At 28.4% G+C, this 27,381-nt stretch overlaps 1 protein-coding gene across 41 annotated transcripts in view; it reads right to left on the bottom strand.

The window, feature by feature from the left end:
• The window catches only part of LOC121114935 (KCNQ potassium channel), a 579,520-nt gene that overhangs the window by 157,717 nt on the left and 394,422 nt on the right, over window positions 1–27,381 (bottom strand). For 3 of the 41 annotated variants that reach the window (XM_071887319.1, XM_040709054.2, XM_071887324.1), the window contains exon 1: window positions 11,338–11,607. The exons of 34 other annotated variants lie outside the window; for them this stretch is intronic. In XM_071887319.1, coding sequence (XP_071743420.1) covers window positions 11,338–11,480 — 143 coding nt within the window. In that variant the 5' untranslated portion in view covers window positions 11,481–11,607. Of the gene's footprint in view, window positions 1–11,337; window positions 11,611–27,381 lie in introns of those variants that run through there. 4 more of the 41 variants (XM_071887315.1, XM_040709058.2, XM_071887338.1 and 1 more) reach the window with 4 other exon arrangements.

Genomic DNA, 27,381 nt, shown 5'->3' with positions numbered 1-27,381 from the left:
CTGACGATCACATACCTAAAGTGTCTCTCTGTATCCTTATAGTTGATCTTTATATATAACCCATATAAGAAGCGTCATTCAATAATGGAGGTGTACAATGTTCAAATGATATCTCGAAGGAAGAAGTGAAAATAGGCATTCACTTATTGACCTCAGCGAAACATTAAAAGCACCGACAAAAGACTAAAAAAATACGTTTCTACAATTTTTGACGCTTTCCTAAATAAAAAGCAGTTATACATATTTGAAGTTTAGAGTCTCCTTCAGACTGTATGTACTTCACAGAAAGGAAATAAATATGTAATGTATGCTTTTGAAGAAAAACACTGAGTCAGGAATTTATATACAGCTACGAGTAAGGCAGATCAGGGACTTTATGTATGAGGGACTTATACGTATTATCAATTCAGCTACAGACGATTAGCATTATGGTTTTAACAAACCAAATAAAAAGTATAAAATCTCATCAAAATTTATTTTTATACTGCAAACCATGATTGCAGGTGCAACGTTCGGCAAACTGCCTTTTAAAAGATCCTTGGGAACCACAGCTCTTATCTTATTCGAACTTTTAAACTGTATGTGAAATATTTGCTGTTGTTTTTTTAGCATGTTTGGATCAATTATCTACCTTCTGTTGTCGTTAAATAATATTTTACAAATCTATGAAAAAGAGATTAATCAATTATAAATTACTTAATTGAGAAGATAAGAGCAATGTATTGTAATATTGTATAAATGAAATATATGATGTCTGATGGTTTTAAAAAAACCCAAAAATATGGTACATAGGGAAAAAGACCGAATAAATTCTTAAATATTTGTTTTTATTTGTCAATGGCAACGGATATATTGTACTCAAATTTCCTTCAATAGAATTTATCAGAAAAACTTCAATTAAAGAAACTATAGGCAAAATCGTCCAGAACACTTTGTTCAAAACTTTCTTCTCCAGAGCCACTTTATGGAATCCCATTTTGATGAACAGACATATTACAATGTGACAGCATTTACAAATGGATAAAAATTTCCCAAGAATTTCAAAATAAGTATTGATTAACAAATTATTTCTTTAATGAACAATGCAAATGAATCAATCGTTTTGATCGAATGTGTTGGAGCTTCTATGTACCTGTAAAAAAATGATCAACACTCTTCTATTCAAAGGCTGTCTCTGACTCTATATTTATCAAGATGTGTTTGTGAATGGAGTAGTGTAGTAGATAATTACATAGTATTGCAACATAAATCATAATAATAATAATTTTTTTTTTTTTTTTTTTGGGGGTCGGAAAGATGTCATTCGGTAAAGTGAGCTAGAACTATACAAAATAGTACAAGCTACTAACATAGTAGTTTTCAAACCAGATAAAGGCCTTGGTAATAATTATGAAGAACAATTAAATCCCGCTCTACAAATAATTTATAAAATATCTTTTGGAATAAAATCAATGATAGCCGCTGGGGATTCACAATTCACGAGGTAACTTAGGAGGGGAGGGATCTGCCCTAAGACCACGTCTATCATTGTTAGGGAAGGGTTGGGGCAAAATCATCGTAATGGAAGGGTTGGGGCAAAGTCAACTTAAAACTACAAATACTTTAATAACGTGCGAAGATTGCATAAGTGACGTCACAGGGGACAAGGGACAAAAAATTTAAAAGATATAATGATTAAAAAACGGTTAAATTAAATATGGAACAGCATATTTAAAAAGTTCATAAGAAAGCTAAACTTTATCTAAAAATAAGTCATTTTATTTAGAAAATTAAACATTAGTTTATTATAAAAAGTCATTAAATGACAGAAAAACGATGTAACAAGTAGCACATTTAATATTTTTATGGGAGGATAACAAAAAAACACGGAGGGTGGCATTTAGAGTTTTGTAAAGAAAAAATTCATTTGCCTTTGATATGACAACCATGCAAAATTAGTTAACTGCCCAAGACCTCGCCATTTTATTTAAATTAAATATTGTCCCACATAAGTTTTTTTTTTTTAAATTCAAAATACATGAGCAAAATAAAGTTGAAAAGAATTAAGAATGAAAAAATATGCCATATATATACCAAATTCATAGAAAATAAAACCAACATTCTGTGAAACAAGTCAAAAATTATAATTTTTGTAAGCACTTCAAAATAAATTCTTTGGTATTTTAGGATATGAGCAAAATAATAAAATATTCTTCGCCGCAGGACGAAGTACACTATTTGTACCTACTTAATGGTTAAATTTGTGTCACAACAAGAAGATGAACTAACGTAGTCAGCTGACAAATTTAAGTAAATAATTTGAAATCTAATCGTTTTGAGTAGTATCCACGAAAAATATGGCATGTATTTGACTCTACTGTTTTACATAGGTAAAACTACAATCTACATTGATAAAACCATATTTTCACTTCATATATTTGCAAAGACAAACTTATCAAAATAAATATTATTGGAGCCAGAAACAAAGAGGTCAAGTCATAATAACTAGTAATTTTAATAAATGTTATAGTTTTGTGTAAATATTTATATATTTGTTATTTTTATGTAATATAGATATATAATATTTTACATATGCAAGCGACTTATGTGAGTATATGTATTGTGTAATCAATAATCTTATAGAAAAGTCATATTATTTTTTTTAAAGGGAAGTCTGCATGATCAAACAAACTGACCAAAATCGATATATTTTCCTCTATTAGGAGGAATGTGTATAAAACTGCATGAAAAAAAAAAATATTTCTTGGTAAGAGCAAAATATAATTGCTCCTTTAAAATTTTGAAAATGACAACGTTTTAGCGGGCAAGGAGCACAATAGTTCATAAGGATCTCTGTCAGCAGATATGTCGTCTATTCAATTAAAATTTTTATGACGTACTCTAAGGAGTGATGTTTATACTCATCGCAATTTAGATAATATTCATATTCCTACGTATCATATTTAGAGGTACAAAAGTACATGCATTTTTGCACATGCAAATATACAATTGTAGAAGTTATTGTATCTCAGCTCAAACTTGTACAACCAATTGTACAATTGTATTCTCGCATACCTAATATGTGTTTTTTTACTTCTCCACTAATTAGATTTGAAAAAAAGCATTAGTGTGTGGGCTTCAACATTTATGGACAGAAACGCTCACAGATTTAAATAATTTGTTAGATTGCGCACACGATTTTAGGTTAGAGAAGAAAACAATAGCTATATTGTTGAGGTCATAAAAATAAAATATTAATGAGTACCCAGTTCAGCAAAAACTGGAGCACGCTTAATAAATGGGGTAGTGAGCGAAAGAGCTATTGTAATTTCACGACTTGGACTACTACTTTTTATGTTATACAAGAGTTCTATATTCCTCGATTGGAAAAGTTCGACCAATTTTTGACTCAAAAACTTTATGGATGACATTGCAAATGTATAATCAATTACGGGCAGAAAAAAAATTCAATATTATTGCCATCCAGTGTTGCAAATGTTTTATTGCCTCATTGTTTTATTGCTAAAATCTTTGCTATTTGAAAAATTACAAATATAATTTAAGGGATATTTTATGAATATAATTATGCATTTTTTATGAACATGAGTAAAAATATTCAGTCAGTTACTTCGAATAACCAAAAAATTCCTAATCTCTTACAAAAAACTCAAAAATCTCAGATTTTTTATAGTTTTTTTAAAATTAATACGTTATTATTCTGAAAAATGGACACCAACTATAATCTTGTAAAAACAGAAAAAAATTCGAAACATACCCAAATGAGGTATATCGGGTTAAGCGTGAGTACGTACTTATATATGATAAAACTAAGGTATTGCTTGGAAAACTGGGCCTTCTTAAATGCATGTATAATTATTTCTGACGTTCACTTGCATAATTTTGTGTCATGCATTACTTATTCTTATGTTTTAACAAATGAAGTATTTTATAGCAGTGAAAAAAATATAAAACTATGTCATTACTTAAAAAATAAGCAAATGAGGTAATAGACATAAAAATATTTATTCTAATTAATCCCTAATTAAGTAAAAATGAAATAGTTAATATGAAAATAATTATTCGTGTAGATTATTTTTTCCAACTGAAAGTTCCATGAGTCATAATAAATGGTATTTTTGACTTTGTTCTTCGGGCATAGTTTTTCAAACTTTCTCTCAGCAAATTTGGTTAAGAAAATCAAACCGAATCAGGGTACTCCAAATTATAATAGCTCTATATGAATATAATAGAAATATTGTTGGAGATATGTTTTTATGGAACCCCAGAAGATCAGTTTCAAATTATATATATAGAGGACATATATTTTAATAATTTATCATTAAAACATTTTTTTCTCAAATAGAATATTTATTTAACTTTTTTTTTCAGTCTATGTTAGTTCAAATCCCATTCACTCCAAAAGAAGAAAATTTAAATGTGATATGTATATCTACATACATACGTCATGTTGTTCCTGAGGTGAAGAATTTGCCAGAAAAAGGAAATTTTCTTTCTTAAAACGACTCTATTTTAATCATAGAACTATGTATTTTAATATCCTAAATATTAGGAAATAATTAAATCTTATTATAAAAATAATACTATAATAAGATAAGTATATTAAACTTAATAAAATGTTCTACAAATTTCCTTTTTATTTTAAAGATTAAGATTTAAAAGGATTCTTGCATGCTCAGTGAAATTGAACTTAATTTGTAAATACTGTTCATTTTAGTGTGAATATGTATATGTATTAATGAAAACTAAGCCATCATTTCGAAAATCCAACCTTTTTAAGTAACATTTTGATAATATGTGACGTCAATTTTCCACTTTGATTATACTAAATTTAAAATGAAGATATACGCTCATTTTAAAACGAAGCGCACGATACTTGTCTATTTAATCCCAGCGTTTATTTACTTATACAAATCTCTTGGTAGGCAATTAGTCAAAGAAAGGGGCTCCTTTAAAATCCTCCTTGATTGTACAGCCATGGGCAAGATATAGATTTGGAGACGGATAAAGGATGGAACTGGCCCAGAACTATATTCCTATCCTACTTTTACTATTCGAAGTCTTCCTGGTTCTGAGCCTTCATTGTAACAAGCTCTAATCAAGTCAGGCTCCATTACATAATGATTTAATACTTGACTCAAGTACTACAGCTCTAGTTGGATACCTAAGTATCTGCTAAGAAACATTTCAATTGTATTCTTTGGAATTAGAAAGGACTATCTTCGGATTACAAGATGATTCTGCAATGAATATGATTGACCTTTCATCTTTCTGGGGAACAAGATATATATATATTTTCTTTTATCTTAGATTTGTCCTTTTGAAAGTTCCTTAGTTCCATTTTGCTCTATTTTTCCATAATATTTTCATCATCTGAATAGATCCACTATTTAAGTATCTTAACTCTTTGTATCTCACCATAGTCGTGAAATTTGGAAATATTGGCTTTGTTCATTTTCATTAATTTCATATGTACATTTATTCTTGTATTTAAATTTATATTGATATTAATATGTGATGACCCCAATTTTATGCAATTTTCTGTCCAATCACACATCTTTACTTTTATTTATGATACTCCTAGGACAACTATTTCCAAACATTTACCTCCTAAAAATGTTGGGTATTTTTTGCCCCCTAAGAATAATGATTGGATATTTAATTAATTTTCTGAATGACTAACTACTAAGGCTATACAACTCATAATACTGGGAATATTGAAAATATATATATAAAGATTTAGATCTATGCCATAAAGTCTGATCATTGAGTTAAATAATAATTTTTAAATGTGAAATATTTTTATATTAGACTAGAAAAGTTATATAATATAAAAATATGTATTTGTACGATATAATAATTATGTAAATTTTCATTGATGAGTAAAAGAGCTTCAATTTGGAAATGAAGTGTTTGAAATTAAACCATGTTAAGAATCCTAGTAATTTATTATTATATGTATGTCGTGTGAATAATTTAAATAATTAATCATTGTTATAATGCTCCAGTTCTTTCTCCCGGAATACATTATAATAATGACAGCTTTGGAAAATAAAAATAAAAATATTCAGGTAGCAACTAAAAAAAGTCGATCCTTTCCATTATCATATTATTTTCATCTATGAGGATGGATCTAAGATGGACTCAGCTGTAGTACTCGACACCATACTGGAGTCATGTTTTCATATACTCAAACTTGAGTGAAACTCATTACCATGAGGACTCAGACTGGAGGTATACTCGGAAAAGTTGGATTAAAATATAAATGTTGGTCCAACTCCATTCTTTCCATAGTTTTCAATAATACATATAAATTTTGTAATATCAATTTATTAAGTCCAACTTGTCTGAGCATATGGAATCCCTTTACAAACTTTAAAAGGGATCATGTTTTATATTGTTTTTATCATGTGGCAAAAGAAGAATACAAAAAGAGGGATAAAGTTTATGAACAAGAAACATTCAGAGACAAGAAATTTATTCTAAGTATTTGGACATGAAATATTAGGTCTGAATTAACATGAGACATAAAATTGTTTCCGTTCTACTTCCATGTAAAACCTCTTAAATTTTAAAATATATTTTATAATTTTCACAAAAGTTTTTATCAAATGAACCTCAATTTACCAATTGAATTAATTTAGTCAAACTTTAAGGATCTCTCATGTGTAAGGACAGTTTATTATTAATCTTAACTTTACTATAATTGAAGTATTTATCATTTTTATAAACACTGGATCCTCCATTAGACACCAAAAACTTCAATAAAAGCCTATAATTGAATTAAATCTGCCTTTGAAATGTATGGATGATCATATAGGGTGTTCTCGCGATTTTTGATCTAGATTGTTTTTGTGTTAACTCACCACATTATGTCTTTGAGCATGATCAGGTATAAAAGATTATAATCTTAAGAATTTATAATAACAAACTAATGCTAAACTTTAGAAAAATCGGATTGCTATTTCATACATATGAACTTGAAAGGAACTCAATTCAAAGCTGATGATTCGAACTGGTAAACAAAGACTTAAAATTCTACTTGGACTTGCAGAATAAGTACAGTTTCATTCTTTGGAGTAAACTCACTAACAAACAAAATGATCAATTGCAATTTGGCAAGTTAATACTTGGATGCCCTTTTCATAGCCTGCCCAAATTAAGTTTCTCAACTTTTATACAAAAAACCCTTAAAACATCAATATAAATCTAGTTTTTTTTGTTGATATTTTATTTATTTGTTACTATTGAATCATTTTTTTATCAAATTAAGTGTGAAACGCAAGGTCATTATACATTTAGCTAAGCATTAGACTTAGGATTTGTGAGCGGTTGTGAAATTTTGTGTAAAAGTTGCACATTTTTTTTAGACTGGTATGAAATAAATAGCAAAACTTTAGATTCAAATTAGATTACACAACGGCTTTGATAATTTTTTGATGATATTTTTCGAAGGAAAATCAACCTGCAAAATCTTTCCTTCACTATATGATGCAATCAAGTTATTATTACATTTTCAGATATATGAGGGAGCCAAATTCTGACAGCAGCCCATAAGAGGAAGGGAAATTTGGCACAAAATTGACTGTTGAATGATAATCCTTTAATCTTGTAGGAGAGGATAAATACTTTTACGCCAAATTACGAAATCTTTATGTTCCACTTATAAAAATTTTACACAATTAATAAGTTGTCAGGATATTTAGATGCCTCCTTTTAGCAAGCCTTCTGAAGAACTTGCCAAATTCAAACTTGCTCCAACTACTAATGCGAGTTTTGAAAAGTCTTTTGATATGTTTAAAACTACGAAAACTGATCGAAGGGAAAAATTGACGTAAGAAATTTTTTCAAAAATGCTGATTTATTGATATGATATAGCAAAATATATAAATAATTTATTATAAATATAAAACAACACTAATTATTCTAAATTATTCTTTTTTAAAAACTGTATTTTTTTAATGGATAAATAGCTTAATTTTGATATTTTCAGTCCTCATTTTTCACAATTTTAACTCATATTGGCCGAAAAATTCGCTCCAAAATCCAAAGTCTACCAATCACCGTTGTACGACCAAATAATATAAAAGATGCCATTTTATTATATGGATAAAAAGCTGTGAAGATTGTAAGGAACTTATCCTTCTGTCATTATTTAATATGGCCCTTTTATGTCCTCAAAATAGACCTCAATCAAACAATTTCCAGTAACTCTACTAGTTGTATATAAAGCCTAATTTATTTCTCATAGAGTTACATTTTAATGATTGATCCCCTCCTCCACTCAAAAACTACGACAACAACCTAGAGTACTAATCCACCAAACATTAATCCTATTATATGAATACAATATTTACCTTATGAGCTAACTAATTACAAGAAATAGGATAATGTATGTATATAATAATAAACCTACCTACTGTGTGTATACCAATAATACCAAATTACAGTATTATACTTTTGATTTTTGATGACCTTTATAACTAATCATATATTCATATGTACAATCTACATATATATTCATAAAAATATACTTTTGTTGGATTTTACAAATGAAGAACATTATAAGACTTTTTCATAATACATATATTTTCTAAGCCTACAAATATCCTTTTATATAAAAAAAATCGTAGCTAGCCTCTCCCTCTTACCTTTTTCCAACAAATATCCTGGATGTGCGTGTGTAGTACACTTAAAAAAAATTTGTACGATATTTTTGTCAAAAAGTATCGAAAAGTATTAAAACACTCATATCAATTAATGAAAATATTAAAATACAAGAAAATATATTATTCTGAAAAAAAATTTCTTTTCTAACAATTTTCAAACCTTCACTTAATATATTTATATATAAATAATATATTTTCATTGATTTTCTTGTCTCACAAACAAAAAATAATTGTTCTCCACAAAATAATGAAATATAGTAATATTTTATATATGTATACGGAAGACATTTTGTGACAATTGCAACAATTAATCTATAATCAGCCAATGCAGGCTCCCAACTACAATAAAAAATAATCGTTTTTGAAAGACTAATAGATATATACGTAACAATGTACTTGGTATTTCATTGCTTTTATTTAAACTTATTCTATTTGAATAATTGATTTGATATTGTCAGTATCATGATTTGATATAACTATATCAAATTAAAAACTCCTTTATGGAGGATAAATTTGAGATATTCAAATACTCACTTTAAAACTGTCAGTTCCAACAAGTTTTACAATTTTACTCCCATTGTTCATACTTATTTATTTATTCAAATTTACAATTCAGAGCAAGTTTGTTTTTAGCTAGGATAAGACGATAAAAATCTTATGATGTTATGATCTTCTAAAATTTAATAGTTAAAACTATCCCTGATTATTAAGACAGCGACAACCTTACACGATTAGTGTTTAAATGCCTTTTGGAAAAACAACTGATTGGCACACAATATTATTTCCATATGTTTTTTTTAACAGATACTTTAAAAAGTTACATGATGTATAAACTTGACCAAGTTCCTAAGTTACAAGTGCTTAGAAAATATTTTAAGGACTGGAAAGGAGGAATATTTAATGCAAAAACCAAAAAAAAAAAAACACCTGACTGTGGCAAGTCAAAAAGAAGACTGTCTTGTAATCTCATAATATTTATATGTATTTACTTTTTCGAACTTTTAGAGATATGAAACACTGATTTTATATCCGTTATATATGTAACTAAGTTCAGGATTTCCTTTAAAAAAAACATTCAATGAATAATTTATAATATGTAGCAAGCAGCTTTGAATATTGATATCAATATCTGTGCCATTTATTGTATATACATCAATTCAGAGGGTTTTTTATACTCGTACGAGAAAATACAAAAAAGCCGTTCATCAATTTTACCATTTTAAGAACTTAGTTAGTTTGTTTCTTAAGCTCCCCTTTGACGTTCATATTTTGAATATACTCTCAAATATGACAGATGAAATGAAACAAAGGGATAAGATTAGAGGTATATTGTATCTACATACATATTGACATATCCTTGGTATAATATGAGTCATACTAATGTACTTCAATATCAGTATATATACAATAGAGTGGAACGAAAAGTTGAATTTGAAGAATCGATAATAAGGGATATTTGAAATACCTAGACCTACCATTCTAATACCAATTTCATGTCGATTGACTTACTTTTGAGGTTTGCTAACTCAGACAATAATATTAGTTTTAGTTATTTTATTGAACAAATGAATATCTATTCATTACTACCAATTACGCTCCAAAATTGATCATATATACATATGTACCAGCGTTCAAAAAGTCTTTGAACATTTATATCAGATGAAGCTGGATTTCTTAGCTAACGAAAAAATGGTAAAACATTGTTATATGTTAATTATTTATAAAAAAGTAAAAGATTGCCACATTGGCCCGCATAGGCCATAGTAACTCTGACATCAATAACAGGCTGAAGGTTAAATGTAATAAAGTGTTCTAGGTCAGAAAACTTGCAGAGGCGAAATTAAAGCTCTGGAATTGGCTTAGAAGTTGTAGAGCAATTATATTATGGCGTTCGTAAATTTTTGGTCTAACCCTTAACCCCCAAGCAGAACATTTTTCTTTTACTCAAACTCTTGATTTTCTACGTAAAGCCCTTGATAAGTCAAACATTGTTCACGAATCCCTTGTTTTTAAATATTTAAGTGATCAAAAGAAGACCCATCATTTCTTGTCGTTAGACAACAACAAATGATTTTTTGTACAATTATGAGAACTGTAGCTTTTTTTCATTGTTAAAGTATTTGAATCAATCATTCTATTTTGTGGCAATATTTGAAATGTGGGGCACAATAAAAAACAATACAAAAAAAAACAAGGTGGAATTTTTCCCCACAAAATTTAGGCTTTATGTGCACTTTTTGACGAATTAGACTAATTTAGTATGAATAAATGATACAAATTATTTATTTGAAGGCATATAAGATCGACTAATTAAAGTAGCGAAAATTCATCGTCACAATGGAATAATTAAAAATTGATATATTTTATTTGAAAGGGTTCATTAGGGCCAAATAAGGTATCATAAATCAAATGAAGGTTTCAAAATATAGTTAACATTCTTAGATATCTTAACTTGTCCAAAAAGTATGGGTTCAAAGCTTATAATTGACCCAAATATGTCTATGAAACATTGGAAAGTTTATTTTTTTTTTAAATGGTATCAAATCACGACAAATGTTTAATTATATAATAGCCACAAAATTGGAAGATGAATATATATTACTAAAAAGCATTCTGAGCACTGGCACGGAGTATTTACTTTGAAAAATCCTAACAAAACACAATTTCTTACTTGAACCATGGATCCCAAAGTACATGTGTGTCTCCAGATGGTTGCTGAATTTGTATTGAACATTTTCTATCCTCATTTCTCCAGCTAACACTTGAGGAACGTCTATTAAAATTATAGGAGGAGGAGTGAGAAGCAAAACTCATGATAGTGAGTAAACCTTTATCCAAAAACACTGTTCTAACTTATCTAATTATCACACAACGTAATAATGCCTTTTTTGATAAGACTTGACTTATATCATAGTATGTTGATGGTACTGAAGGCATATAACTAACTCTGTAGAAAGAAGGGAAAAGCAGAACGTAGGAACGAGTAAAGCAAACATGATTTACGTGTTCTCTTTTGACGTAAAAGAGTCATGGCGAAGAAATCAATGAAGGTTTTAAATGTAGATATGATATATTTGTCTTTCATCCATCCTTTGTCTTCTTCAACAATCAGAAGGATGTTTGAAATTCATTAAAAAATAATTTTAATCATACAATTAATATCATAACAATATAAAGCGTGATTTATTCTCTAGAGTGAAAAGTACATGAAAGTATCGACATAATTTCAAACAAAAGTAAAAATAGAGCTGTAAATTATAAGATTTAAAAAAATGTAGGCTTTTTCTAGGTGATAAAAGTGTATACATTGTCTATGCTCTAATCTTTATTTTTATTTGTTGAAGTAGGAGCATCATAGTATAAAGACTAACCACAAGAGTGTAGGCAAATGAACGACAGAGATTAATAATGATGATTGGTTGGAGAGTTATAAGTGTTAGTTAGACTTTGAGTATAATTAAGATCGACACCGGAGTAATGGAGTATAAAAAGATTATAAAACAAATTTTATCCACAATGTGATGCCACTATAACTCTTTATAGTAACTAACAAAATGGGATGTATTTTGTTTCAATCTCTTAGCCACAAGACGACACCACTATTCGTAGGTTTGTGACCAAACTACTATTAATTAAAGAGAGCTCATGGCCCATTACTGCATTTTTATATGCTAAAAATTTACTTGCTTCCCTTATCCAAGCTGTTTGTCGCTAATCTATGAAACATATTGACGGATAAGCTGCTCTTTTTCTAAATTTTCTTGAAATTGTCAAGATTATCATGTCCATTTTCAGGACTTTTTTACATACCAAAAGTGTTATGGTAAAATTTACAGCTCTAAATGTACAGATTTCCCAAAATGTTTAACTATTACGATACTATATGCCTGCGCCCTGCAAGTCAAAAATTACTTATCTTCCAGTACATCTCAACTAAACAATAATGAAATACACCAACTTAACAGTTTTTTATACTATATAGTATTCAGGTGCGTCTGTAGGATTATATATATATATTTTTTTTGGGGGGAAATCTGCAAATTAATGTTCCATAAAAGTCCATAGCAATTCACAAAAAACTCAAAATTGAATTTTTTGAGAAAAAATTCCAAAATTGAATTTCAATTATTAAAATTTTTGAAAATGTATTTCGAATATTAAATTTTTAGGAAAAAAATTTCAAAAATCCATGTTTACTAAATATAAATGATTTTTTTGGGAAAATTATTCTGGAAACAGCTGTTCACAAAAAAATTATTTTTTGGAAAAAAAATTCAGAAATGTAATTTCAATTATGAAATTTTAGGATTTTTTTTCTCCTCATCCTGATCAAAAAAAAAAAAAATATTAAAAAGCAAAAATTCCTTAATTTGGTGGAGGGGTTAATAGTTCCTCTCAACAAAAAACAAACAACAATATAATTATCCTTTTTTTTGTTCTTCGTAATGTTTTTTCAAATATTTTTAATAGATATATACTAAATGTGGATGGCAGGTTTAAAATTTTGTTCCATTTTTTCAAAAGAAAAAGACAAAAATTTAAAAAGAATTCCCATTTACAATAAAACCCAATATTTTGAACATATTCCTAAAAATGGAGCACTAGCGTAACTCTTATAATTTGTTAAAATAATACCTCAGGGTCCAATTGGTGGTGGATCATGAGAAATGGTGCATGGTTTATAAAAGTAATTAACATGTAGACTTAAAGTGGTTGTAAAGGCAACAGACGGGCATTTGGAATGAAATTTTTTATAAATATTGAACAAATTCACATTTTTCTATGCGTTTAGTTTTATACTAATCAAACAATTAGTTATATTATTAAGCTAAAACAAAACTTTGAACATTTATTTAGATTGTAACCAATATGTACTTCAATTGTTATTTTATAGGATTTATAATTAATTTTGCAACTATTTTTATTAGTGTTTTACTAAACGCACGAATGAAATTCTATTAGTGTTTTGAAATTATGATTTTAAAAAGAATGGGTACTTAATAATGACAAATATTCGTAAAAATAAATCCAAAAGACTTAATAAAATGAGTTTTTCCTTTATCAGAATGACCTGAACTGTTTTTTTTTTTTTTTTAAATATATCTATTTTTATAAATACAATCCAAATTTAGCATTAAAAATTTAATATGGTGATAATCGTATACATAAAATATCCCTCAAAATTTTTAAAATGTGTGCTAAATCATTTTTTTAAATTAAATCAAAATTGGTGTTAAACCAAACCTTTTAGAACCATTTTACTTTTTTTAAATAAAACCTTAACTATTTACGCTTCAAATAAATTCATTTGGCTTAAAAACAATTAAAACCCCGAGGCGTTATTCCTTTTCGAACAAAGTCCTTAAAATATGGTTGCTTTTAAACATTTTAATTATATTTTCTCAGGCCAAGATGATAGTATATAAAATGTAAGCACATACTTCAAATTAAAAGAAAATTTTGTCACAAAGAAGCAAACTTTTAATTAAATTATTAGATACTAAAAAAGTTCAAATCGAAAATATGGTGGTCTTTTAACTTTTGAATTACATTTTATTCATTTTACATTCTCGAAAACCAAATTTGTAACCAAAAAATACTTATAAATGTATCTACTTATTGCCATGTAAACATATAATTTAAGCAACTTTTTTATTGACTCGTGTTATCCATAAAACAAAAGTGAACTCTAATTAAACCAGTGATTTTCTTCTTTTTTTTTTTAGAACTAAGTAACTTACAGGACTCAATATATTTATTTACATCTTTATTGGATTATAGGTTTAAGACTGGGAACCTGGAATAAATATTGTTAATAGTAAGAAGTCTGAGTCTGTATATAAGTGAAAGCTGAAGATCCATTTTGTCTCTCAAAGAAGTACGTTTTTTCTTGAATATAAAAATATGTATTTTACAGGTTGTACCAAAAAAAGGTCTGAACGTTCTAATGCACGTTTCTAGAATGGAAAAATTGGACCTAATATCTTAAAATTGTGACATCTAAAGGTCTCATTTTTAAATTTTGAAGTAATTAAGAGGTCACACAAATGATATTTGAAGGCTGAAACTTTTCAAAAAATAATTATTTCAGTACAAGAAAATCCTTAAGTGCAGGGGGTCTCAACTTTTTCATCTCCGGAGAAAATATAAAATATATTCAACCAAATGATTTATTTAATATTTAAGTAATCTCTCCAGAAGTACTTAAAGATGCACAGCAGAGCACAAGGACTTCGAGGAGCCCTTGTTAGGAATCACTGCCTTAGTGCAGATTTTCAATATTTTCTAGTCTGTGCTGCTTGAGGAAATATTAAGATCTTCATACTACGTCATTAAGGCTAGTTTTTTATTATAAAACTATGGTTCTTGAGTGAAATTTTTTCTTCTAAAGATACGATGTAGTCATCTTTGTAGTCACAGGACGGCATCCATGTATCACTAAAGGATATGTCACCTACCAAGGCTTGACAACAACTGCCCTTGTGTAAGTTCAAGATAATAGGATGATGATGTTCATACGAAGGGTTGTGAAAATATGATAACAACCAGGTCTTAGCATTTCACGATATTTTTATAGAGATTAAAAAAAAATATTAGAAACAATATCAAATAAACAACTTATTTTGTTTTCTGACAAATGTCGTTAATATTTACAACTTTTTAGTGTGTAGTTCTAAAATGATAGTGTTTTCATTGGTAATTTGAAAGCTGTATCCAACCAACAACGACTATCTGATCAATTTTTAGCTCTATATAATATATAAATTGTACATATACCAAATAAGTACAACCAAAATAGATATATTATGGCTTTAACGAAGGATCTTTAAAGACTTCCACCTTATTAGGACATGATTAGAGAACTTGGATCTTAATTAAGACGAAATCATAATTTACCTAAAGGCAATAAGTATAATAATTGAGTAGAAATATTATTTGAGTTTTATGAGATAGAAAATAAAAATAAAGAAAGATTATTAAGTTTTAATGATATACAAATCAAATAAATATATATATAATTGCATTTAATATATTAAGACAATACTGACTAGAATTATTTTAGGCATTGAAAATTATATATAAACAAAATGTATTATTCAGGCATACTGGTAGTTGCATAAATACGCAGACTAATTTTTAAACGCTTATATCTCGAGGTTCCGTTACCGGAAATAATTTTTTTTAGCACAAGTAACTTGGTAAATCTTTTGGCTTTGTTTTTTTTTTCTTACTCGCATCAAAAAAAGTCTTTTACGATGAATGACGAGGCCAAACGTCATATGGTTGCCACTCTCCTCCGCACTGGTAGGTCTGTCAAGGAGATAATCAAGGACACTGGACTATCCAGGACTACTATGTTCAAGGTCCAGAAGCTTGTCAAGGAGAGAAAAGATCTGAAAGACCTGCCCATACCTCTGGAATGACTCAGGATTGGCTCACTGGCAGCATGCCATTTTGGAACAAAAACATTTGGCCACCTCAATCACCTGATTTGAATCCCCTTGACTACAGTGTGTGGTGGCAAATTGAGAAGAAGGCCTGTGCTACCCACCACCCGAATTTGGACTCATTGAAGGTCAGCGTCAATGAGCAATGGGTAGCTATGGAAGACCATTACATCATCAATGTGTGCAAGGCCTTCCGCGGGCGCTTGGACGGTGTCATAGCAGCTGATGGTGGTTATATTCAGTAATTTTATACCAGAATAAATTCTCTATTATATAATTCTCAAAAAAAATACGTCATACGAATTTTATTACACATTTAATTATTTGCCACAAATAGTCCGCGTATTTATGCAACTACCGGTATATTAGGCAGAATAATAAAAAATGGGCAGAGAATATGTATCTCCCTTACATTTTTAAAATTATATTAAAATTAAAAATCCGTAAGATACACATGGAGAAATCCTCAATTTTTGGGACTCTTTCTCCTTTCTATTAATACTGAATACAGATGGTGCCATTGCAAATTGAAGTTCAAAAAAAATATTCTGCCTTCATTTGATTGAAAATTCATTATATTCAAGATTATTTTTATAGTGAAATTTTTTTTTCATTTTCTATCAAATTATTTCTTTAATGTTATAGTACGATAATATTATAAGTTGAAAAAGTTGGTATTTTTAGTTTGTACTGCTCTAATCAGGAGAAATGAGTGATTAAATAATCACGATAATATTTCAATGTAAAGTAGAAGGTTTCAATGAAACTAAATTTTAAAGACTAAAAAGTCTTTAAAATACAGAGGATCATAAAATTTATAGTATTTAAAAAAATGAATTTCATTCGAAATTTTTTTTTTATTTACGCTTATTTATAAAATGATAAGACTAAATGATAATAATTTTCGAAGAACTCTTTATATGAGTAACTTATGTACCTTAATGATTATATCATTGTATAAAAATGACCTGCAAAAGGTATCTTACAATATAAATAAATAGTATATAAATAATATATTTCTAAACATGGTTAAACATTGGTTAAAATATTCTTCCATTGCGTTATTATTTGGTAATATATACAAATATATCCTAAGTTCCTAAATTATATTTTAAAAAAATGTTATTGCTTATATGTATTTTTATACTTGACATCATTCCAACACAATATCCCGTTTTTTCTCATGTTATTGCAAGGAATAACAAGGTAAATAATTAGTAGGCATCCAATAATTTTAAAGATTCAAATGAGAATAATACTTTTTGAATGATTTTAAATATATATAATGTATATTTTTTTAATTTGCACTAGTTATAATTATGTATAGTTTATGAAACATACGATAGATAGAGCTTTTCTATTTTTAACTTTCTAATTTTTTCTTCCCTCCTTTTTCTAAAAGTACACCGCCATCTATTTTTTTTTTTAGAAAAGACAAGTTATTATATGGTCATAACCCTTTGTTACTTCCTTGGATGTGTTATCCACCCCAGAAACCAAAATATTATTGTAATATCTTGTTTTTATCATACTTTTTTTGAAATTCTCAAAAAATTATTAATTTATTATACATTTACTATATGTAAAAAAATTGGGGATGGTATCATTAGTTTATAAGTTATGAACAAATTATTGAATTTTATAATCGAAGTTTCAATTTTGTCTTTCTATGTGTCATTATTATTTATCAACCAAAACGATCAAACTGATAAAGATGAAGGGGAGTAGGAGATGACTTATAATTTTTTAAAGGAAATATCTTTTTTTATTGAATAACTTATTAATTTAGAAATAATTTACACACTTTACAATACTTAATATTTTTCTTCATCTACTATTTATAAAATATAATGATTATAAAGCATTCAATTTATTAACGGATGCTTTAAGTTCATAGTTAACAAATAATAAGAGCAAATATAATGCTAAATTGTTAAAATATCCATTTTAATCTCGGGGTGGCTAAAACTCCAAAAATTAGAATTTGAAGCTAAAGTTTTCATATTCAATTTGATATATGGAAACTAAATAATCTAAAATTTTATGAAGTCTTCAAAAACATTTGACAAGAGTTTGGAAACATTGAAAATGTATTATTTTGCAAAAATAGGAGCAGGAACTAGCAGAAAATTTTTATGTTTAATTTTAGTAAAACACAAAAATTACGACAATAGCAATGAAAGAATGATTAATATATTTTTAATTTAGAGTAACTATACAATACAACAAAATCTTTTACTTAGATTGAGATCAAATAATCCTTATTACTTTTACCATAAGAAACAGAAAAATGATTTGTAAACCCAAAAACTTCTTGAATTTGAGATCCAGAAAGAGTAACATTTAAAATACCTACAAAATATCTATAAGCCTTGATGTTTCAAGCAACTAATCTTAAATATCTTATAAAATATCTTTTTTAAAGGGAAACTTTTTTACTATGAAGTTGTATGTCTTCACTTTACAACAAATCTAATTCTTTATATTGTGATTAAAAAAAATGAGGAATATATTAGATTTTCAAGGAAAAATAAATTTTTGTCCTTTTTTGTACTTACATGATATTTTTATCTGGTTAAAAAAAAGATGCAGAAATGATTAAAATATTTTTGTAGTAGGGAAACATATATCTAAAATATATAAAGAACGTTTTTTAATTATAACTTTTAGAGAGTAAAATAACCGAAAAACATGTACTTGTTGGAAAAAAAAAAAAACTTTTCAAAAGAACTGTAGGCTACAAAACTAAACAATTAGGGGTTTAAGATTATTTCAAGGTTTCTGGAACTACAGCATTTTAATGAATTGGCAAAATAAAAGTTAAAACTTTCTTGATTAGTGTTATTTTTCACGATATTATCTATTTTGTATCACTCAATCTTTCTTTTAAAAGATGAAAAAATGGTCCAAAATTAGTCGGTAGTTAGTTCAACTGTTGAACTACTCATCATTCACCAGTGAATAAATGGTAGGAATTTCTTCAAAAATTTACAAATGCAACTTCTAGTTCAACCAATTGCTGTTGAAAACAATTCGAAGAGAATATTAAGTGTTATATATATTGAAAAATGTACAACTGATGCCCTTCTATTGACAAAACTGAGGTTACAAAGTATTTTAATAGAACAATCTTGATTATATTATTATTTGTCTTTTCAATATTTTAATAATTCGCTACCCGTTATGACAATATGCACAAATTATCTCATATGTGTTAAGAACATTAAAAAGTATTAAAACTTGGTAAGAGTCTGACAAAAAATGTATCTTATCAGAACGTATTCAGCAATCTCAAAGTTATATCCTTTGGTGTATTTTATTCAATATAATGAGTGAATGAGCCTTGGTAATGCCATTAAATCTCTCAAGGACAACATTACAACTGGCACAAACTGATCAAGGTTGTTCTTGTAAGTACGTCCAAACTCTTTCTCTAGAATGGCTTATACAATAAATTCCATTGGATAATAATCTGAGGAGGAAAATCCAAAAGTGAGAGACATTTGAGACAGTTTTTTTTTGATACATCCATTTCTTAGGATTTGTTGAAGATAATTAAAAAAAAAAAAAACTGGGGCTTATCAGCGTTTCTAAGTACGAATTCACTAAATGCAAATGAGTCATCCTCTATTAATAATTTTTAATAAGGATTTGCTAAAAATAAGTAGGAAGGATACAGTTACCATTCTGTTTTTTTACAAATTTATTGTATGTACCTAATTGTACTTTTATTTTCTCTCGTATAAGGAAATTTCGTTTCCTCGAACATGCTGTAAGAAAAAAGATCAACATTTATCAAATAATTAGTCATATGTCTATGTATACAAACAGATGATTAAATAATTTACGAAGAGAAAGAACAACCTTTACTGAATAATAATAATCAATAAACTTCCTAACAAAATCATTATAAACATGTATACTAATGTAACAAAACCTTTTATTTATTTAATTACGTCATAATATGGGTTACACATCTATCATGCGTGTACACGTATATAATTAAGGTTTTAAATCGCAAGCCTTTTCTGAATATTTATAAAAAAAAAAAGAGACCTAAAATTACCCTTGTAACACTGAAAATATGAAAAATATTCTGGTGGAGATCAGCTTAGCTGTCATGACATTTTTTCTTAAATTAGCTGCAAGAAACTACAATATGCAGGAAAAACATAAATCCCACTCCATTTCAAGCAAAGAAATTCGCAGGAATGACTCGTTTCCGATCCTCAGTTGAGCTCTGAGTACAACAGACATTTCCACTTATAAATCCCCAACAGCTCCGTAACGTTACTTTCCCTCATTTATTAGCACATACTCTAGCGATTATAATTTGTACTAAGATGTTATCTCCACAACAATGAAAAATAATCATAATTTTATTAGAAAATATGGTTCAGGTTACCAACAGTAAAAAAAAGACTAGCACGCTAAAAATACTTCAGATTTTACGACCCTATATATACAAGTATAATTTTGATAGACAGTATATTTTTAAACTTTTTATATCATAATCTTCCAACCTTAACAATTTTCCCTTTGTTTGATTGTTCAAAGATATTCGCTGACCAAAAGTGTATAGAAGGACGTCACTCTTTTTTCATTAGTTTAAGAATCAAATTGTAATGAAGAATCATTTCCTTTAACTGATTTTTAAATTATAACACACTTTTATATTCAGAGACAAAATAATAGATTAATACCCTTACAAACGAATCGTAATATAGAGTAATTTATCTCTAATTAAATAACTAAAAAACAACTTTAGGTGGCTATTACATTCCGTTGCCAATTCTTGGGGAGTTCCTATCTTAATAAAAATTCGTATGTTGTTGCTCTCATATCTCAAATTAAAACTGTACCCTTGTTTCTACCTTATGCTAAAGTGGATGTTCTTTGCTGCAGACAAAAGTTTTTAATCTACTATAGCCTTAATATGCCAAACTGCCAATGAAAATCCTTTTTTTGTCTCAAAGTTATTATTTTTCTATGGTAAACTCTTATTATCTTAGATAATAAATCCGAAAAAAATCGATATATATGTTATAATAAAGATAAATTAGGAGTCATTCTCAACTATTTATTGTTTCGGCTTTCTTTCATCGAGGTTTTGTGAAATAGAAATTAGGACTCATTATTATATCATCATAGATGTCCCTCGGATGTAGAAAGTATAAAAAAACAGACCTACGAATAAAAGCCAAATAACATTTTTGGGCCACAAAAAATAATTTCAATATTGATTTCAAAAATTCAAGTCAAAGATTTTCCCCTATGGATTAATTATATTTCCTTAGCAAATTGCTAATTGCAAATTGTGTTTATTCTCACATTGGGGGCGGGCGTGCAAGGGGTCGCTTAAGTAATTTCCTACGAAGTGGTTTTACTCTTTTGGTTTTTATACTAATAGGGGTTAGAGTTAGCCTGACCATTGTAAACAGTATATTATTTAGGCATTATTTTTATATTTATTTTCTAAGCCTCCTAATTATTTATACTTGATTTTTAGCAGGCTAACCGAACCCCCTTCGACTTTTCTGAGGGGGAGAGAGAATTAGTGTCTCGGTTTAACACTGAATATGGGGGAGTGGATTCGCCCTAATTTTTATGGCTGAATATGCCTCCATCCTTTTCCTAATTTCCTTGCTTGAAATTGAGTGGGATTTGTGTTTTTTTCCTACATATTGTAGTTTCGTGCAGCTAATTTAGGATCTCCACCATAATATCTTCTTTTTTTAAAAATATTTTACCTAAACTGTTGATTAAATTTAAGAAAATATATTAATATTGATATTTTTCAGAAAAAAACAATTTGCAATTTAATGAACCACTGTAATCGAAGAATTATGAACTAAGATTATTTATCACACAACTTAAACCCTTTATTTGCAAAAGCATAAATTAAGTTAATCTAATCTTTTTAAATCTAACGTAATAATATAATAAACCGTTTCAATAATTAATTTATCGGCATAATTTTGTATGAATTGAAAAGACAAAAGGGAATTTTTTTCCAAGGAAGTGAAATAACACAACTTACACAGCATAATATACCAATGGACTACCATTATTTATGGTAAGATATGTATTATATACAATTATTTCCACTTACCTAGAATGAAAGAATAAAAAAATATTATAAGTATTAATTGAATGAAATATTTATATACATATAATTGGTACGTTCTTAATTTATTCAAGGTTTATGCTATCTTATATTTAAAGAAGTTATTCCATAAAATATTTTCTTTATGCATATTCATTAGAAATATTTATGAGTGCATTAATTCTGACAAGGGACATTATTAGTATGATATCAAGTTCTGTTTTTTTTTATTATATTATGAAATTAAAAAAAATAGGTGTAGTAAAAATAAATTCATTATTTTTCCAATATAGATATAGCTTTAATAATGTGCATCTTGCGTTTTATATGTGGAATCGATTGCCAATAGATGACGTTATGAAGGTAAGATTTCGTACTAAAAAAATTTTTTTAAACAGTTTTTTTGATTTTTTTTACTTAGTATTGTTGAGCGCTCGTCAAAGATAAACACCAGTAAAAAGAAAATACGTCATATTATGCAGGCGAAAACAGAAGCAAAGTGTCTGACAATGTGAATAGTGTTTATGGTCCTGATACTATATCACCAAATTTCGTGTGTTGATTAAACATTATTTTATGAAAGGCAAAACGCCTCTGGAGATTAAAAAGAAGCTTGATAAACATTATGGGGACTCTACACCTTAAGATAGAACAGTTTCTAAGTGGTTTCACAATTTTTAAATAGGCCATTTGGGCACAAGTGAAGCCCTGTGGAGGTTACTACTCCAGAAACCATCGATAAATCCATGATATGGTTATTAGGGTGCTTCAGACCCCCTCCCCTCTCAAGTAAAAAATATTGCTTTGGCGGTATGATAAAAATGTTCCACCTATAATAAAAGCACACCGTATCATATATTTTTAAATTTGAATAAATTCTTCCGGTACCACATTAAGCATTTTGAAATGAGAATATTATAGTATATGGTTATATTACTATGGTAAGCAACGATAAAGATTCATTTTTGTTCTGTTCTAGGATTATGTTCCTAACATTATTATTATTAACTTGAACTTCCTCGAAATTATATTATTTTAATTTTAGTTAGTAAGAAATACATGGTTACTAGTATAGAAATTTGGCTTTAAAGGGTTACAAGAGCCAAGTGAAAGTAATTGCATCACTTTGGTGGGATTCAAGACTTATGAATACTATGGTGCAACAAACCCCCGATGAATTTAGAAATATTTTTATTTCGTTATGGTAATATAGCAAAAGTGTTTTATCTCATAAAAATAATTTTGTAGAAATCTCATAAATTTTGTTTAACATTTACCGGTCCCAGAATAATGTTTAAAAAAAGGGAATATTACAAGATTTATGTCCATAAACTAAATAAATGAGACAAAAGTAATTAAAATCATGAGAAATATATTTCCCGTCTATAATTTCTTGCACAATACATAAGACATCAAAGAGTATTATTTGATTTTTATCAAATAATACTAAAATTTCGTTTTTGATGGCCAAATTCCAAAATAAACAAATCAGAGGTAAATACATAATCTACAAAGTGATAATTTTCACAGTTACTCATGTTTACTCACTATTACATTAGCTTTCTCTTACGTAGTCCTACCTTACAACAGTAAAGCCCGAGCTATGTTTGTTTTTCTGCACAGTTACTAATGACGTTAATGGACTTGATCTTTGATTTGGAAGACAAATAAGACGATAAATTTATCAACACTGTGACTTTTTTGGTCAGGAAATTAGTGTCTAAGCCCACCAGTATAAAAATGAGCCTGTAATCACATGAAGCTAAATCTGCAACTGGACTGTGTTTGGACTGTGTTATGTCAATTGGAAAACTTGGCTTCCCAAAACTTGTACCAAAGGGATATGTATGTATGTCCAGTCTGTCACCGAGTTCATATTTCATTATTATGAGCCTCTCAACCATGCTGTGTCGCTCATTTGATGGATTTAAATCATTGATGAGGGCAAGTGGCACCGTTTCTGTGGCTCAATACCACAGATGACAAGATAGAGCAGATATGGTACTCTTAGACACAGTTGGATTGATTATCATATATTACTGGGATTTTGTACCGGCACAAATCACACAAATCATTCCAAGTAATATTCACGGCTGTGGTATATATATTTCGCTATAAACTGTAGATAAACTTACAAAATTGGCCAAGATATGTAACTTCTAATTGTGATATTAGGAATAAATTCCATTATTGTGTTGTAAAAGAACAACTTTGATTGAAAACAGAAATTTCAAATATCCAGGAAGTTTGTTGGGGGCTTCTAAATACGTCACTCATAGTTTAGATAATTTCTTGTAATCATCAGGTTGATGTTGTGTAGATACTTTTGATAAACTGAAGTGCTTCATTTCTCCATTCTTGTACCAGAGTCTTAATTTCATCAATGAACTTAAATCAAAGAGTGTCAACATTTTTTGCTGAGGCAGTGCACACTTTTAAAAATGTACATAAACATTTTGAAGACAGATACTTCTTGGGATTTTGACGTTCTATTTTCAAGTCTTTTAATATTTGGGTCAGTCTCGCCTCACCAACATATGACGACACGCTGCCCAGAGTAACAGCCGCCCCAAGACCTGTTGAATACAAATTCAAACAACAGTAATAAGGCATGTATTAGAAGCGTTTGTGTCAAACACCCTCGATACAACTGATTTTTCACATTTCCATTTTCTCAGTTACAATGTTTCTTGAGCGCCGGTCAGTGCCTGTTTTGTAAGATGGAATCCCAAGGAGCTTCGTGCACATCACTTATCGATAGAGTTCACCGCTCTTCATTAAGAATCTTATTTGTGAAAGTAAACATAAGTTTTGTATCCCACTGAAGTGATGCAATTTATATCACTTGGCTCTCTTAAGCCTTAAAGTCATATTTCTATATAAGTAACCATGTATTTCTTACTAACTAAAACTAAAACAATATAATTTCGGGGAAATGCAAGTTAAATAATAATGTTAAGAACATAATCCTAGAACAGAACAAAAATTAATCTTTATCGTTGCTTACCATAGTAATATAACCAAATATTATAATATTCTCCTTTCAAAATACTGAATGTGGCACTGGTAGAATTTAATCAAATTTGAAAATATTAAAAAGTGTTTTTATTAAGGTGGAACATTTTATTATGCCGACAAGTCAATATATTTTACTTGGGGGCAGGGGGAGGGGTCTGGTGCACCCTAATGGATATGGGTAGAAGGGTAAAACTATTACAGGTGCATATTATTCATCGTTATTAGACCATTTGAAAACCCAGCTCCAAGAAAAACTCCAAAAAAAATCCGGATATAGTCAAATTATTATTTGAAGATAGGAGTTTCCTTTAGTCGGATTTGACGGTAAATATAATATTATATTAATAACTACTAGATATCCATTTTAATATTGGTTTAGCTAAGCACTCCAGAGAAGTATTCAAGTTAGGATTGTAAGGGATGTAATGGAGGGCTAGCTATATGTGAAAGTTATAGTACCTTAAATTGTATGGATCCAACACAATATTAAATCAAATATTTTATTGATACAATAGCAACATTTAGATGAAAAATGTTGAAACAAATAAATCAACTGTTCTCAAATATATATTAATCAATTTGCCTTTTTATCAAATTTCTGTTGGTAGTACCGACAATAAAATCAACAAGAAATTCATGGGAGATTGAACACTTCTTGATTTTTTTTCAAAGGGTTTTTCTATTTGTTTTATAATTGAATTTACATATGTATAATTTAAAGAAAAAAATAGAATAAATTTAAATAATATAAATATCGTTTTGGAATTATTTTCAGAGCAAAGATTAAAGTCATTTTATAAAACATTGCTTTCAGTTATTCAAAGGAAAAATAATATGGATAAAATAAAAACTCAGATATTTTAAAATTTCACAGTGATTACATATTTTTACATCAAACAAACTAATTGATGTAGAAAAATAAAAAAATATGACTGCTAGGTAGGAACATTCAATATTATCCGGTTGATACAATAGAAGTAGGTTACATCCAGATTGTATATGTACTATTAGTGTCTTTATATTTCATCCTATACCCAGTGAACTATTACTCTCCAATGTAGAATAAATAAATATACTTTTGTCAAAAACTTGTAATTACAGAAGATAAATTATGAAATATATACCTCTCAGTAATAACTCAGTTCAAGGAAGAATAGATGAAATCGCTGAAAACATAGAATGATAAATTGTACAACATTCTTGCTACGACATAATTTTGTTTGCAGTAAGAAGAGTCACATTGACTAGGAAATAAATATGTACTTCTCGCTTGCTTTTTTTTTTTTTGTCAAAGATGAAAAGCTGGCTCAAGAAATGATACCTGTAAGAAACCTTATAATAACTACTAAAGGAGAGTAGGTATATGATATAATTGAAAAGAGAAAAACATCCCACTTGCTAACATTATTGCGGTGCAATAGATGGTGAACCATCTATGATAGGTTTTCATAGTTGCTTCATCAGTTTTCTGGAAAAGCCTTTCCTGGTGAACTTGCAGTTATTTATGCAATCTACAGGCAGCGTCTGGTAGCATAAAAATCTTAGTGGTCGACTACCCATAAATCAATTAATACTGTTATCACAGCAGTAAATAAGAGTCAGACACATTCCCTCAATTTCTGAATGTTTTCACAGCTTGGCATTGATAATGATGAAAAGTTTTAACGTTTATTGCTACACATAGAAGTTACATGGCTATCAAAAAGAAACTTCATCAAACTTTTTTTATTCTTTGTTCGACTCTAAAACTGGGCCTGTGATTATATAAAAAACATAAAGGATAAAATTGCTTATTGTCAGATATATTCACATAATTAAATTAAATTAATTTGTAGTTGCAAGGAAATTATACCCATCATTTCTACGTTAGGTCTGTTATCCTAACTTCCTGTCTGAGCATAAGTTATTCAAACAAAATTTAGCAAACCATCAAATTAACCATTTTCCAAAACCGCTGTAAATTAGATAAAGAAAATAATATATCAGATTATCATCTTCAATTGTATACAATGTACCCAAGACCGACATCGACCTAATTCCAAAGTTCATGATATCATACCACGATTATTGGCTTCAAAAAAAAAAATATATATATCTGACTTCTATCTAGTATTATGGGTAAGGTGAAAATATATTTTATTGC

The sequence above is a fragment of the Lepeophtheirus salmonis genome, chromosome 3 (genome assembly GCF_016086655.4).
Source record: "Lepeophtheirus salmonis chromosome 3, UVic_Lsal_1.4, whole genome shotgun sequence".
NCBI lineage: Eukaryota > Metazoa > Arthropoda > Copepoda > Siphonostomatoida > Caligidae > Lepeophtheirus > Lepeophtheirus salmonis.
Note: the sequence above shows the minus strand (reverse complement) of the source record. Positions and strands in the feature narration are given on the sequence as shown.